Source organism: Muntiacus reevesi, chromosome 18 (genome assembly GCF_963930625.1).
Source record: "Muntiacus reevesi chromosome 18, mMunRee1.1, whole genome shotgun sequence".
Classification (NCBI taxonomy): Eukaryota; Metazoa; Chordata; class Mammalia; order Artiodactyla; family Cervidae; genus Muntiacus; species Muntiacus reevesi.
In genome coordinates, this window is record NC_089266.1 from 47,874,027 (window position 1) to 47,890,944 (window position 16,918).

The 16,918-nt window shown below is 44.4% G+C and overlaps 1 protein-coding gene across 7 annotated transcripts in view; it reads left to right on the forward strand.

Moving 5' to 3' along the window:
• Nucleotides 1-16,868, forward strand: part of SYNRG (synergin gamma) — an 89,067-nt gene extending 72,199 nt beyond the window's left edge. For 5 of the 7 annotated variants that reach the window (XM_065911180.1, XM_065911183.1, XM_065911185.1 and 2 more), the window contains 3 exons: nucleotides 11,371-11,481; nucleotides 11,842-11,877; nucleotides 12,947-16,868. In XM_065911180.1, the coding sequence (XP_065767252.1) occupies nucleotides 11,371-11,481; nucleotides 11,842-11,877; nucleotides 12,947-13,078 (279 nt within the window). In that variant the 3' untranslated portion in view covers nucleotides 13,079-16,868. The remainder of the gene's footprint in view (nucleotides 1-11,370; nucleotides 11,482-11,841; nucleotides 11,878-12,946) is intronic. The other 2 variants (XM_065911186.1, XM_065911182.1) reach the window with 1 other exon arrangement.
• Nucleotides 16,869-16,918: the final 50 nt, after the last annotated feature.

Consider the following 16,918-nt stretch of genomic DNA (forward strand, 5'->3'; position numbering starts at 1 on the left):
GCTACTCAGGAAGCGTAACTATTCCTGGTACTGATAGCTGAAAGAAACTTCTTTTGTGGGTTCTCGTAGAGAGGAAACTAACATCATCTACATTATCTTCAAAAATCACCCTTTCAGTAAAGAAAGTAATAGGTTTCATTTAGTAGTTTTTGGGAAATCTTTCCTTGTAGATCAAATGGCTTAGCCCCAGTAAGTGAAAGTCATTCCAAGTGGGGAGCAAAATAGATGAAATGGTAAAGGAGAAAAAAAAAGTGTGGCAGTTCTTACTGACAGTGGCCTCAAGTCTTTGTTCAGTAAAGAAAATACATAAATCAGTGCAAAATACACCAGCTTCCAGTAAAGTCAGAGCAAAAACATGAAGTGATTCATAAAAGAGGAAGCACAGCTAATCAGTAAACAATAATTCAAGTTAAAACAAGGTGTGTGTTTTTTTACCTCCTAATAAACCCAGTTTGGGATTCGGTTTATTTATTTGAGCCATGAGCATGTTGATGTGGTAAAATTGGACTGCTTCTTAGGGAATTTATTAGGAATTAATTCATTAAGAAATTGATGCCACCCAATGGGAAAGGTGTCTGGCAGCATGCTTTCCCTACCACCTGGGAATGCATTGAGGACAAGGACCAGGACCGCATATTCATCATCTGTCTGCTCTGAGCACGTGCCAGGCACTGTGTCAATACCCAGTAAATGCTGAATCAATGAAAAGATTTACACACCTCCAGAGCAGTTGATTAAGTAATTCCACTTTTTGGAAAACTCCCTAAGCTAGAGGGCTCTACATACAAACTCACAAAAAGAAACAGCTCAAATGCACAAGTTATTCTTTGTAAAAGTGAGAAATTGAAAATAACCTAAAAATCCAAGTCTGGAGAATGTAATTGTGTGAATCTTCATAGTAGGATGTTACATAGCCATTTTTTACAGGATTGCAAAGTTTGAAATAACACAGAACTGTTATTATAGTGCTGGAAGGGAATATGCCAGAATGGTAATAGGTTTGTGTGTGGGTCATAAAACCCTGGCGGTTTTTATTTGTTTTATTTGGCTGTGCTGGGTTATAGCTGTGGCACCCGGAATCTTTGATCTTTGTTGCAGCATGCGAGATCCAGTTCCCTGACAGGGATCAAACCCTGGCCCCTGAATTAGTAGCTCAGAGTCTTAGCCCTTGGACCACCAGGAAGTCCCAACCCTGGCGTTTTAAAAAAGTATTTCCAAACTCCAGTCACAAATGAAGTTGATTGGCTAGTGATGCACGTGGGTGCCCGTGAGGCTGTGAGATGGAGAGGGATGTCGTAAAATCCAGTGTGTCTCCTTTGCACTGTTAGCATCAAAGTTCATCAGAGCCTCTGTATTCACTCTCACAAAGGTCTCACCTCAACACCCATTTGTTCCGTGTTTTTATAGCAGCAAGATCTACAGCCACACATTAGGAATATGCGGGTCTAGGTGTCTCCTAATTCACCCATCTTTTGCTCCTAACTCTCTACTCCTGTGGACCATATTAAGCCTAAACATCGTCAGCATCATTAGCCAACATTTACTGAGTGCTTACTGTGTACCAGACCCTACTAATGACTCTTTACATGGATATAATGAATACAGCAGTCTTGAGGGTAGATGATAATATTCTCCCCTGATTAAATGAAGAAACTGAAGCACAGAGATATTGATGAGACCTGGACTCAGTTTGAAAGAGTCCTAAGTCTACTTTTTCAACCACAGTGCTCTCTTGCCTACTTGAAATGGGCAAATTGGACGGGTGAAAGCAGAAAGGCAAAAGCCGCCTTGGGGAAGATGAGTTGTTCCTTAGCTTCGGGGTTAAAGAGATGAAACCCCAGAAGTCTGTCTTGGCAGTGACTTGATGTAAACAGTCAAGTTATTTCCTGTGTCCTTCTTCCCCGGTTAATGTCTCAGGACTGCAGAGGAGCTTAAAGGAGTGCCCCTGCCACTTAGGTTTTAAGCTGCTTTGTTTGATGGCAGCTGGTTTCTTACTGTAAGTGACACTGAAGGCTAGCCTGCCGTACAGATCTCTCTTCTGGTACTGTCAGAAAAAGGTGGCTGCGATTGCAGGACTCTTTTTTTTGTTTGTTTTTTTGCTGTGAATTCTTTAAAGAAAGATATCACAAAAGGCCAAGTGTGTTAAGCAGGTTCATTATGTATTAGCCCTTTTCCTTTTGGAGCAAAGGATATTTGGGGAGAATCTTAGCCTTGATTACGGCTCTGAGGGAGCTGCTGTCGGGGTGACTTGGAAGCCGGTTTCATCCTTGTACATCTTGCTCATGAGAAAGGCTTGCCTTCATGATTCTGATTGCCCCTCCTGGGTTTCTTTAATTTTTTTCTTTTTTCCTTCTTTAATAAAATATATACTTAGTAAAATGCAAAAATCTTAGTTATACCACTCAGTGGTTTTGACAGATGCATGGCACACATAACCCATGCCTGGTCGAGATCCAAGAGAGCCCATCTTCCCAGAAGCTTTCCTTACGCTCCGTTGTTGTCTTCGCCCCACGCAGAGATAAGCCCTGTTCTGATTTTTTACATGAAGGATGAGTTTTGCCCAGACCTATTTGAAGGAGCCATAGAATTTGGTTTTGTGATTTTGTGAATTAGTCACCCGCCTAGCCCGGGAGTGTTGCCTTCTCACTTACGGTGGCTCTAAATCCCTCCACATGGCAAAAGAGGAGGTGAAGGGGGAGAGTGGCCAGGCATTCATGCCCTCCCCTTCAGACTCCCACTAGGAACATCCATGTCTGGGTCTGGATGTGTGAGTGAGTTTACCTGGCTTTATTTTAGGCCCCCGGAGGATGGCTGTCTGCCACTAGACAGCACAGAAGTACACGCACATCGTGGCTGTGCTGAGTATCTGTTTCCACAGTCAGCCGTGCTCTTCCAGTTATAGTTGCTTTTTTCACTAGGTTAGCTGTGAAAAGTAATCATTCCCTGCTCATATTTCTCCTGACTATATACACCATGTCATTTGCTCTTGATAACTGGTAGGTCTTCGGTCCTTAAAACTTCCCTGAGGGACGTCCCTGGAGGTCCCCGTGCTCTGTGCTTTATTTAATGAGCTAAATCACTACAGCCAGGTTCTTTGGTTCCAATAACACTGATACAGTAGTTACTATTTCTTGTGCACCTAGAACCTGCTGGACATTGTGCTGTATTCCTTCTCATTCAATCCTGGTAATAATCCCATCAAGTCAGCATAATCTCCAGTTTTCCAAGTGCAGAAATGGGAGCTCAGAAAAGATGAAACTTGCCTGAAACTCACAAACCTGGGATTTGAATGTAAATCGTTGCCTAAAACCACTTTTCCTACTGTGTTAGTCCCAGCTTCCAAAGTATTAAAAAATGACTTGTTTCTTCCCACAAAGACTCTATGGGACTCTGCATCAAAAGGAAGCTGCATTACCTTTGCCAGGTGAAAAAGTTCTGGGTGCAGCAGTGACGCTTGGGCTAAGGGAAGCAGAGCACAAGTCTCAACCTCCAAATTGCGGCTCCTTATTATTTCTTTAAGCGGGAAGTTACGCTAGCGGCAGAGTTTTACATGTCCCTTTCTGTTTAATGCTCCTTTAATCCATGGACTAAAACTCCCTCTTGTGGCAAAAGCGTACTTCTGAGCACTGATTGAAGAAACTTTTTTCTCAGAGAAAAATCCTCTATTGTAGTGAGGTGACCGTTTCTTTTTCTTTTTTCTTTTTTTGGTTGCTGTGGATCTTTGTTGCTGCACCAGGGCTTTTCTCTAGTTGCTGAGAGCGGGGGCCACGCCCTAGTTGTGGTGCGTGGGCTTCTCAGTATGCTGGCGGAGAAGCCCACCATTCTCTTGTTGCCGAGCACGGGCTCTAAAATGCTCGGGCTTCAGTGGTTGCAGCACGCAGCTTGGTAATTGTGACACATGGGCTTATTTGCTCTGCGGCCTGTGGAGTCTTCCTGGATCAGGGATCGAACCCATGTCCCCTGCACTGGCAGGTGGATTCCTATCCACTGTGCCACGGGGGCGTCTGATGAGTGAATTATTGAGGTTTTATCTCATGGTTGTGGATTGAAGTTCAGTAGGTTTGTAACCAAGACTTCAGTCCTGGAAAACAAAACTAATCTATTTTGCCATATGAAATCTATGAGAAGAGACAGGACTGTTAGTCTCCTGACCTACTAGTCAACTGAAAATCACCCAGTCTCTGTGATTCCACTGTTACCCTCAGTCTAATAAAATTCTTGCCTGCTTCCTTTTAATGTGAAATAAGCAATGAATTTCAGGGTACTTCCTGTTGCTGTGGCATGTCAGGCGAACAGTTTATTTTTTTTTAATAATGATAGCATTTTTATCATCTTGCCAATCTGCATAGTGTTTTATTTTTTTAATTTTTTATTGGTTTTTTTTTTTTGCATAGTGTTTTAGAGACAGAATTTTCATCATGTCTCCACAAGATTATCTTCATTTGACTGAAGGTAGACATGGTAGACAGGATAATGCCTCCCCACACCCAAGATGTTCATGTTCTAAGCCCTAGAACCTGTGAATGTTTTACCTTAGGTGGTAGAAGGGACTTTGCAGGTGTGATTACATTAAGGGTCTTGGAATGGGAAACTTAGCCCGGATTATCTCGGCAGGCCCAGAGGCATGACAAGGATCCTTATAAGAGGAAGACAAGAGGACTTTGCTGGTGGTCCCCTTCTCCTCCTGCCTTCAGTCTTTCCTAGCATCAGGGCCTTTTCCAATGAGTTAACTCTTTGCATCAGGTGGCCAAAGTATTGGAGCTTCAGCTTCAGTCCTTCCAGTGAATACTCATGGTTGATTTTCTTTAGGATTGACTTGTTTGTTCTCCTTGCTGTCCAAGGGACTCTGAAGAGCCTTTTCAAACACCACAGTTTGAAAACATCAATTCTTCAGCACTCAGCCTTCTTTATGATCCAACTCTCACATCCATACATGACCACTGGAAAAACCTTGCTTTGACTATACGAACTTTACTGGCAAAATGGTATCTCTCCATTTTAATGTGCTGTCTAGGCTTGTCATGGCTTTTCTTCCATTAACAAGCATCTTTTAATTTCATGGCTGTAAAGCAACGTCACAATCAAAAGAGAGAGAGACTGGCGGATGCTGCACTCTTGGCTTTGCAGATGAAACTGTGATCCACAGAGTGTGCAGGCAGTCTCTAGACACTGGAAAAGATGAAGATGTATGTTCTCCCCTAGAATTCCCATAAGAAAGGCAGTGTTGCCAACTCATTTTAGACTTCTGACCTCCAGAACTATAAGAGAATAGATTTATTCCAGTCAGATTAAGTTTGGTGGTGACAAACACCACCACCATCACCACCACCACCCTCTCTAGCCTTTTAGAGGAATAGAGCCGTGTAGAGCAACAGAGCTTTATTCCCGGCTCCTGTTCCATCTCCATCCCAAGTTGGAGGGGCTCTATGCCGTGTCCTCCTCACACCAGCATCTGGGCTGAGAGAGCTTCACCAAGTGGAACATTGCTGGTCGCCAGGAGAGGATGAAGGGAACAGGACAAATAGCACATTGGTCTTAAAGACTTCCTTCCAAAAGTGAGCATATTACTTATCCTCAGCCTCTTAACACCATGACAAGTCACACAGCCGTGTCTAATTCAGAGGGACAGAGAAGGAGAATAAGGCTGTTGGTAAGGAATGCTAATTGCTACCAAACTCTTCTTCCTTAATAGTGATTTTCTTGGATACCGTTTTAGTAGTTTATTATTAGCTAAAGATTCAGGATTATATCAATATATCCCAGCCTGCCTCTGGGACTTGTCAGTGCATACTGGTCAAGTATAATATCGCTGGTTTTTAATCTTTGCTAAATATACGACACACTTGCCAATTTAAGTAGGTGACATGCAATTCAAGGTGGCCTGTAGAGGGCGTGCCTCCTTCTAGAATTAGGGCTTTTGATTGCTGTCACACTGTTACTGTGGACTACAGTAATCCCCTTGATAACAGATGTGTATTTATAAAGGTTAATTTTGTCATTTGAAAGATTAATTTGACTACAAAGTAATTTATGCAGAGCCTTATGATTTTCGCTGGAGTTTACAATATGACCTTTTCATTTGCTTCTTTTATTCCTTTGGTAAACATATATTAAAGGGCTTTTATTAACTTTCTTTTTTTTTCAGGATTTAGTTTCCTTGGGTTCTAATTATTTCTCAAACAGGCCTTCTTCAGTAACATGATAAATGTCTATAATATAGATTACAGACATGCTACTGTATTTTCAGCCAGTTCAAAGAGCATGTTAGATTTTATTTATCAAAGTGAATAATTGTGATAATCATTTAGAGTATTCGATCCTTTCCAACGCCCTTTTTATGTATCTGTGAGGATCCTTACACCAGTGGAAGGAGAGAAGGAGGGCATGTGAAATTGTTGCCATCTTACAAAGGACAGAATTGGATGACAGACAAGGACAGTGCCACCTGCTTCTCGGTTTGACCAAATAGGTCATGATCGCACTAAGAAAGAAAAAAAGAGTTATCCTCTGATTTGGCCAGAGTGGAGTAGGTTCATACAGTTGAACCTGCCACCTCCCTTTCTCTTCTTTGAGAACTGTCTATCATACTTCCCTCCCTAAGTGTGATCTGAATGGATTTAACTCAGGTTAGTTTGAGATGTTTGTGAAACCTGGCACATTCGAAAGGAATGGGGAACTATCATATATAATCTACACATTTTCCTGGTGAGAGAAGCCCTTTTTTTTTCCCCTGGGAAAAAATAATATAGTTATGCAAATACAAAGACAGTATGGTGACTCCTCAGTGGTTCAGCCTAAAGTAACTATGGAACATGTAGCCATTATTTTATCGTCAAATTTGCTGTTATCCTGGTCCTCTCAGTATTCTTGAAGAAAAACCAAAGCAAGCTCGCCAGGCTCCCAGATCCGTCACTCTCTGGACTACAAGCCCTTGTCTCTCTTTCACTGAAGCCACCCCTTGTGTGATCACTCCGGACTGTGTTATCAAGCATCCAACTGCAGAGCCTGGGCAGTCTAAACTCAGACGTGTTTCTGAGCCCAGCTGGGTGACCTAAGACCTTTCTCACTCTTGATTTGTTTCTGGTTCTCAAGACAGGACAGATGACCCTTTTACTTTGTTCCTGTTGCCTCGCTTCATCCTTACTTCCTTTCCCATGTGACAAAGCATGTTCCTTAGCATTTGAGATTATTCCTGTCTGTCCAAGGACAATCAACTGTCCTGGTTTGCTCAGGACCAAGGGATTTCCTCAGAGCTAAGATGGGAACAGTCATTTTTTAGAAGTCGTTTATTTATTTTTGGCTGTGCTGGGTCTTCACTGCAGCGAGTGGGGGCTACTCGCTCTTGTCCGGGTGGCGTCTCTTGTCGCGGAGCACGGGCTCCGCGGGGTGCAGGCCTCAGTAGTTGTGGCACACGGGCCTCATTGCCTTTTGGCCTGTGGGATCTTCCGGGACCAGGAATCGAATCCATGTCCCCCGCGTTGCAGGTGGATTCTTATCCACTGGACCACCAGGAAGTCCATACAATGGGGAGAGTCTTGCACAGACCAGGAAGTTGGTCACCCACCCCTGTGTTCAGTGACACTGCACTGGTAGCTCAGAATCAGCCGTGGAGGAGTACTTATACCATGGAAATCCACAGGTGCTTCAAACCAGGGCTTGACATGTTGATTTTCTAGATTTAAAGTGATACAGAGAAAATATGAATGTAGGTTAAACTTACAAGTATGCTCTTTATGTAGCCCTTATGTTGTGAGTAGAACCAAAAGTTGGGTAAAGATTCTGCAGCATTCAAAAACTATTATCTGATTCAGCAAAGAAGTCACTCACGTATTTGACAGACACATGAAGTTCCAAAGTGTGTCTGAGTGGTGACACTCTAGCTCCTGTCCTTCACATCAGACATGACCATTTACATCAGAGGTAACACTCTTCCAGGAGAGCAGGCAGAGGCTGACTGTTGCTCTAAGAGTTGGGCAAAAACCCAAGAACGCCTTTTGTGAGAATAAGATAGTAGGGGGGCGGGCGGGTGGGGGAAGAACTTCCCTGGCAGACCAGTGGTTAAGACACCACTCCTTCACTGTCAGGGCAACTAGGATCCCATGTGCTGTGCGGTGCAGTTAAAAAAAAAAGATACTGTATGAAATTTGCAATAAAAGGATGGTATATTTTATTATTTGTAAAATGTGTGCTACACATTCTTCATATCAGTAGAGTTTATAATAAGCTTACATGTGTGTGTGGGTTTGTGTGTATGTATATATTTACATGCATGCATACCACTTCCTCTTTGGAAAGACAGTTCTTAGTTGAGCGGGGAAGGAAGCAGTTTTGTCCCCAAATTAGCCAGGGATTCTGCTAAACATCCTGCATGCAGAGGACAGGCCTCGCAGCAAAGATTTAACCAGCGTAAAATGTCAGTAGTACCAAGTTGAAGAAACTCTGCTCTAGGGCATATATAAGAAATATAAATTAGTTCAGGTGTGCCTAACTTTTACCCGTTAACAATCCAAAATCTTGTTTTCTTGATTAGATTTTTATATTGAAATATAATTGATTTATATAATATATTGATTTCTGCTGTACAGCAGAGTGGCTCACTTATATATATATACATTCTTGTTTAATATTCTTTTCCATTGTGGTTTCTCATAGGATATTGAATATAGTTCTCTGGGCTGTACAGTAGGACCTTGTTTATCTGTTCTAGGTATAAAAACTTAAATGTCTGCTAACCTCAGCCTCCCACTCTGTCCCTTCCTCGGCCCCCCCTCTCCTGGCAACCGCCAGACTATTCTATCTGTGTTTCTGTTTCATAGAGAGGCTCATCTGTGTCATATTTTAGATTCCACGTGTAAGTGATGTCATATGGTATTTGTCTCTTTTCTTTCTGACTTCACTGAGTACAATAGTCTCTAGGTCCATCCATGTTGCTACAGTGGGCATTATTTTGTTCTTTTTTAGGTTTTTTTTTATTGCCTTGTATATATGTGCCACATCTTCTTTACCCATTCATCTGTCAGTGGGGGTTTCCATGTCTCGGCTATTCCAGATAGCGCTGCTATGAACGTAGGGGTGCATGTATCTTCCAGTTATAGTTTTGTCTGGGTGTAAGGCCAGGAGTGGGATTGCTGGATCATATGGCAGCTCTCTTTTCAGCTTTTTGAGGAACACCCACACTGTTCTCCATAGTGGCCACACCAGTTTACATTCCTGCCAACGGCGCAGGAAGCTTCACTTCTCTTCACACTCTCTCCAGCGTTTGTTATTTGTAGACTTTTTAATAATGGGCATTCTGACTGGTGGGAGGTGGGACTTCACTGTGGTTTTGATTTGCATTTATCTAAAAACTAGTGATATTGAGCATCTTTTCATGTGCCTGCTGGCCATCTGTATATCTTGTTTAAAGAAGTGTCTATTTAGGTCCTCTGCCCATTTTTTGATTTGGTTGATTTGTTGTTGAGTTGTGTGAGCTGTTGATATTATTTTGGATATTAAGCCCCTGTCAGTCACATTGTTTGCAAATATTTTCTCCCATTCTGGCTTTTTGTTTCATTTTTCTGCGTTGTCTTTTTGGTTGTTTTTGTCTTGTTTTATTATTCAGTGTATTTCATAGCTGCAGAATAACTTACACACAATGAAATGCTCCTATCTTAAATGTATGGGTCAGGTTTGACAAATGCCCACGACCACCTAGCCCACACCCGATCGATACATGGAGTGCTTCGTCACCCGCTGAAGTTCCCTTTGCCCCTTCCCAGTCCTCTGATCTGAGTCCCAAAACAATCATCTATTTTCTGTAACTTTCCATTATCCTAGATTTGCCTGTTCTGGAACCTAATATAAATGAAATTATACACTGTATATGTTCTTACGTCAGCTTCTTTTACACTGCGTGTTGTAAAAATTCATCTGTGTTGTATCAGTTTGATCCCCTTTTATCATTGTATTTCATTGTATTAATATGCTATGTTCTTTTAAAATCCATTTTCTTGTTTATCGATACAAGCTGTTTCCAGTTTAGGCTAATATGAATAGAGCTGCTGTGAACATTTGTCATACAAGATTTTTGTTAACGTGTTTGCATTTCTCTTGGACAAATAGGAATTAAAAGCTTCATATGATAGATATGTATTATAACTTTTAAGAAATTAACAGCTTTAATCTTTACACATTCCATATTTCATACTTTTTTTTTTGGTAAGGAATAAAATAACGCATATAAAGAGCCTAGCTTCCTACTTAGGATAGGTAAGGGCTTGACTTATTAGCTGTTATTACCTTGGGTTGGCATACAAGGTCGTTCGGGTTTTCCTATAACATTTTATGGAAAAACTCTTAATGAGCTTTTTGGCCAGCGCAATATTTACTCTCTCTAGCCAGTAATGTCCGGTTCCCTCTTTCTGGAGCGCTGGACCTCTACATCCATCTGCCTGCTCATGTAGCGTCAGAGCTCCGCGGTTCCGCAGGCAGCTTTGGCTTGGCTTGTACCAACCTGGACTCTTCTCCCCCGTCTCCACCCTCAAACTCGTTCTCCTCGCACACGCCTCGTTAGGGTAGATCCTCTCAGATGCCCAGTCCTCCAGGCCTGTTGATTCTGTGGCCATAACAGCTCCCCGTGTGTCCATTTCTCTCCACTGTTGCTCCCTCCGTTCTGACTTTCAGGACCTGTCTCCTGGCTCACTACAGCAGCCTCGGAATGAGACCCAGTCCCCCAGCTCATCGCCTGCACTGCAGCCAGAGGGGTCTGTCCCGAGTGCAGACCGCATCCTGTCAGCATCCAGTGACAACCCTTAAGGCTTTTGAGGATGAAGTCTCAGCCCCTCATATTCCTTTCAAGGCCTTTGTGCTTCAGCTTCCTCTCTTCCCTCTGTCCACAAGCTTGGCTCCCACCCGGAGGTTTCTCCTCCTACCCTCTCTGCTTAGAGGCCTTAGAAGCCCATGCTGCTTATTCTACATAAATACCCTCCCTCCACCTCATCCTGCACCACCCCTCCCCCAGCAGACACCCCTCAGGACTCAGCCCCGATGACTGTAAGTTCTCGGACGTGTTCTCTGCCACCCCGCTCCTTTCCCCTTGAGTTGGGTCAGTGCCCCAGCCCCTCCGCGCTTTGCTCTGGCCCTCGGTTCTTACCCCTAGTCTGGCTCTCATCACACAGTGTTGCCCAATACCCACCTCGCCCCAACCCTAAACTGAGCTCTGAGGGTAGGGACCGTTTTTCACGCATCCTGACATCCCCAGGGAAATGGAATGATTGGAGGTAGAGCGCTCACTGAACTTGCTGCTGGACCTGCTGGGAGGCGGGATCAGAGAGCCGAGCCGAGCAGCATGGGGAACTGCTGTCTCCTTACCCATTTGTCTTTTCCTCGCAGCCTGATGAAAATTCACTGGATTTTTCCTCATGTATGCTCCGGCCTGGGATTAAAAATGCTCAGGAGCTGGCTTGTGGGGTGTGCCTCTTGAACGTGGACTCCAGGAGCCGGGTAAGTCACCGCCTCCCCCCACACCACTTCCAAGGCAGAGCACATCCCCGATAGGACCCGGGGCACAACCCCACCTGGCCCAGTTCTCCACGTGGTCTGTGACCAGAGGCGAGGAGCTGATCAGGTCCCGAAGTGGGACCACAGAAGCAGAGACTTCCTCCCAGGGGCGGTGCGGGGAGCTGTTGCAGGAGTGGATCAGGTCTTGCCTCTCTGTGGAGCGGGCTCGTTTGCCTTCTGCCTGCAGCCCTCTCTGCACGCAGGGTGGCACGGGGGAAAGGGTCGACCTGTAAGGACTTGTCTGCAGGCCAGAGGCCCTGTGCTGGGAGTGTTGTTGACCTTATGGTTTCAACATTATTTCAGAAAGAAGAGAAGCCTGCAGAAGAGCATCCTAAAAAAGTATGAACCACTTACTCGTTACCTTAGTGTCTCCCATCTTAATTTTGAATGTGGAGGGCAAATTCAATGATTCCACTGTCATCCTGAGCTGTTCCAATCACGGATGCTTTGCTGAGTCCTTTCCATTCCCACAGTGTCTGATTCAGTCAACTAACGTGTCCACGCGGGTCACTTCCGTCTTGTGTGCATGCTTTGTGGCTCAGTATCGGCTTCTGGTGTGGCGGTTATTTTCCTCTGGGAGGAACAGGGTAACAGAAAGGGCAGCTTCTGGAAGACCAGGTCATCGTGACGCAGGAGGAGGTTAGAGAGCTTCAGCACTTGGCTATTAGCAGACGGAAACAAATTTGGGGAGCCAGGGAGGGTTAGAGTTTTGTTCATTTGTAGACGTTTAGAAAACACCCCAGGTGTAAAGTAATTAGCCTCCAACTAATAAAAATAAACAAAAAAAAAAGAAAAAACACCCCAGGAAGTGGTTGAGGTTAGGCCTGGCTGGCTGTAATTTACCTGCAAGCATTATTCATTTGGAAAGCATTCTTCGGTGTTTGGTATCTTTATTACAAGACCTGTACCTATTTGGACATTTTAATGATGTCAGTTCGGCTCTCAGCTCCCAGTGGCATTAGACCCATTTTAGTCTGAGTTTTCTCTATGATAGGGCTATATGAGCCTCCAAGACCTCAGGGGTGGCATGTAACAGTCAAATGCCAGCCTCAGGGAAGGGCTTCCTTCTTCACAAAGAGATCAAAATGATCGGCACTTGGCTATTTTCATTCCCGTGTCATGACCCCTGCCAACCCCCCACAGCCTCTGTGTGCCTTTTCTAGGAAAGATTTGGCCTCCTTTTGCTGAAACTGGGTTTAACAGTAAAGATTTTTTTTTTATGCCTTTAATTAGCGGCACAAAACTTTTCTCGCTTGAATTCCTGTAGCCACCTGCTCAGCTTTCGTGTGTGTGCCGGTCTGGCCTCAGCCTCTGTGTCCTGGAGCGGGGTCCCTGCCGGCTGCCGGTCAGCGCCCGGGCGTGGAGGGAGCCTCACCACTCCCCCTCCGTGTCTGTTTCTTCCTGGCAGGCGTTCAACTCGGAAACCGACAGCTTCAAGCTGGCGTACGGGGGACACCAGTATCACGCCAGCTGTGCCAACTTCTGGATCAACTGTGTGGAGCCGAAACCTCCCGGCCTGATCCTGCCTGATTTGCTCTGAGAGCCCCTGACAGCGCCTCTGTGACAGACCCAGCTGGGTTGGTTTTTCCACCACACCCCCCGGGGTGACCGGGACCAATAAAGGCAATGTGAGTGTTGTGGAGCCCCCCCCAATCAGGAGGAAAGCCTCAAGAGGTGGGGGGAGGGCTGTGCAGCACCTCAGTTTCTCCCACAGGCGACCTTTGCCCCCAAGTTCCCAGGGCCAGTCTTTGGAATTTCAGGTCAAATCACCCTACCCAAACTGCACGTGGCACTGGAAGTTTGCTAATTTATCTCTAGTTCTCTTAAGATGTTTTAAAATACGGACCACAATTGCCTTTATCTAAGGAATAATTTGCTGCTGCAGCATTGAAACTGTGAAGAATTGACATTTGAAGAAAAATAAATTCTTGCTCTAGGACTGGAGTCAGAAGGATTTTGAGCCAGTGTTTGTGTATCTGGAACACTTTCTGTTCTGTGAAGTAGAATGCATTTAGCCACATTTAGAGTGTTAATATCTAGGATGAATAGAAAGGAAGAAATGGTGATTAAACAGATGTTCTTTTTATAGAAAAATTTCGGCTTCTCTCCACTGGACAACGGCAGGTGGGTGAGGGTTGATTTACCAACTTTAGTGTCGCGACAGAACCAGTTCTGCACTCTGTTGGTGCGTTTGTAAGACTGTCAGCTTTCAAGAAAGCTTTCAAAGCACACCTGGGGACTTTGCCGTGGAGAACGTTCATTTCGACCAAGACCTGAATCTTGGTCTATCTGGATGAATATCGTTGCCCTTGGGGGTCTTCTCTGAAAGCCTGTGTACCTCACACACAGACTGTGAACATGGTATTTTTTTTCAAACAAGGTTTGGAAAGGCAGCTGAATGAAATCTCTTTGCGAAGGCCTCTGTCCAGATTTCCAAGAACGCCTGCACAGGGACCAGTCTGTCTCTCTGTGAGACCTAGAAATTGGACTCTGAGAGACCAGGGTTGGATGGTGGAGCTCGTGGCCCAAGGAGAAGAGTCAGGTGTGTCTTTGTGGTGGAGGCACGTGACTTAGGAGCAGTGGCAGGAAATGGTTCAGAACCAGCACTGAATTTTAGGAGGAAAAGGCTCATGCTGTCTGTTGTGTGGTGGTTTTTTTTTTTCTTGCCTCACTGTGTAGCTTGTGGGATCGCAGCTTCCCTACCAGGGATTGAACCTGCGTCTTCAGCAGTGAAAGCATGGAGTCCACACCACTGGGTCACCGGGAACTCCGTCATGCTCTCTGGTACAGGGGATTTTCTTTGCCGCTTAAACCGAATGCATAAAATCAGGGGGGGGAAGTCAAGTAGTAAGGACTGTGTTGTTCTTGGGAAGAACACGTCAATCTAGGACACACATTTTGGTTGTGAATTACGTGCTTATGAAGCAATTTTGAACCTCGTGTGGTTCACTTTGTGTGGCTTAAGCTCTCTGACATAGACTTAGTTTTTGTTTGTAAACTGGAAAAGTTGGTTTTGTCTGTATAATTGCTGCTTCACATAATTAATTAGATCATTTTTCCCGCCTCAGGACAAAACTTGCAGCAATTCGATTTTGCTCCATCTTACATCTTTTACTTCCACCCTCCCCAAGAAAGGTAGAGAACGTTTTCATTCCTGAGCTGTTGAGGCTTCTGCTTTGCCTGGCTGCATGCCAGGACGCACAGACAAGTGTTGATGAAGTAAATCTGTTTTTTCTCATCTGTTGCGGATGATACCATCTCCAGCTGCTAATAACCAAAACAGCTGTCTCTGAGTTGTTACCTTTGCCCTTCACAGGGCCAGTGGGTGTTAGTGACGACACAATTGGGCCGGTTTCTAGTAAACTTTGCCTGGCGCCCCCGGGCTCCGCTTCAGCCTGAGCAGCACCTTGCATTTCAACATGGCACCAAAATTCAAGCAGCCTTCTCATTGGTCTTATACATTCCATGGTCACCAATCTACCTTTGCAACAAGAAACGTCTCCCTGTTTGACAGAATTTCCACGGCAGAGACATTTTTGGAAACGCTGTGTGTGACTATTATTCTGTCACAGTGGTCCATACTGATGACGGTGCTCACCTGTTAACTAGATAGGTTTCCATTTCTAGATGTATTCCAGAACGCCTCAGATAAAACTCGTAAGTATAGTTACTGCTGACCTTAGCAAGTACGATAGGTTTAGTCACTTCATGGGAGGTGCCAGAGGAAAAATACAGCAGGCATCAACGAAAAGCCTTTGCTGCAGAGTATTCACTACTTTCAGTATCTTGTTTAGTATTGGAAATGCTTTATTAGATCTGCCAATAAAGATGTGGGGAGTGTGGAATACTGTCGCGTTGATTTTCTTTACGCAGGTTTATTAAAATGAGTCAACAATGCGTTCGGCTTCACCTCTCTGCTTGTTAGCCGAGAGCCCAGTGTCCTTGGAAACAGTAACCAAGGTTACTCACTTGCACACAATGCGCTGTGCAGGCCGCTGCTCCCCCTGCTTGAGTGGCGATTAGCAAGCGCTGTTCCGGTGGTGTCTTTTGCCTTTAAATGTCTAATGGCTCACTGTGCAGTTTTTGTCTGGACATGCTTGAGACAGCAGCAGAGGGGTACCAGGGTATTACCTATGCCTTGTTTTTCCCTGCGGCTCCTGGTTAGCATAGAGGTTGCTTATTTTAAATTATCTGAACATATTTGGTGTGCATCTACGTAATTTATTTACAGGTGCCTTCTAATTGCTTTTTATTTAATGACTAGTGTGTTCTTAAGCTTAGAAAAAATGATAGGGCCTTTCTGATAAGGATCACTACAAAAATTCCCCACACCTTGGAGGCCACACACCTTCCTTTGTGACTTTTAGCTAATGAACTCTGACATTTAGGTTAGAAAGGTGTCAGACTGCCTAAGTGTTAAGAATTCTCTTAGCTGCGTCCCAGCATTGGTGTTTGCCAGGATTTCTACAGAGAAATTTTCTTAATTACAGAGAACATCTGTCACCAGGTGTTTTCCCCCTATGTAGAGAGAGAATTTTTGGATGTTTCTCCAGAGACCACCAGACCTAGTGCGCCTTCATATTGTCGGAGCCCAGCCTCCACAACCGTAGATTGTTTTGTCTTCTGATTGATTTTTGATCATGTGCTGCCAAGGCATTTATGGGTTGCTCTGATTTCCCACAGAAACTATTAATTTCATTTTAATTTTCCCATGCAGACAATAATGGCACATGTTTTTAAAGTGGGCAAATTTTAAAATTAGAAATGCAGAGGGAGACCACTGCCACAAACCAGGTAAAATCTGGAGAACATGATTTATATACATATGCAGCTACTGGCATTATATGTAGGGCTTCTTGCCACACAAACCCAAAAGCTAGGAAATTTTTCTATGGATAAGCAGGCTACAACCTACCTGGCAAATGAAGTAAAAGCAAGCTGTTGCTGGGACAAGTGGCTCTCCTAGAAAAGGAAGGGGCAACCCTGGAACTCCCAGCGGCTTGCCGGGGGCATGGAATAGAGACACTAGCAGGAACAGGTACCTGTTCCGTGTTGTCCTGTCAGACTCCCAAGGAGCAGTGACATTTCCAAGTTTCAACAAAGGAAGCCATTGTGTTAGTTTATCATTTGTGCTGAGGTTTGGTTTAGGGCATTTTTGTGTAAGTCAGTAGGCAGGCAAAGGGGCATACCTTTTGTTAAAAAACAACTTCTTTCATGGAAGACTCACTGCATTGGTGCCCTCCTGTTACCAAGAGATGCTGTTTCTCTACTGTCCCAGCATGGTGAATGATGTTAATATCTGCCATCTGCAAGGATGGGAAATGCTGACATGACTCAAGGGGATGTCTGTTTTAAGTAGCGTTCATAATTATCACAGGAG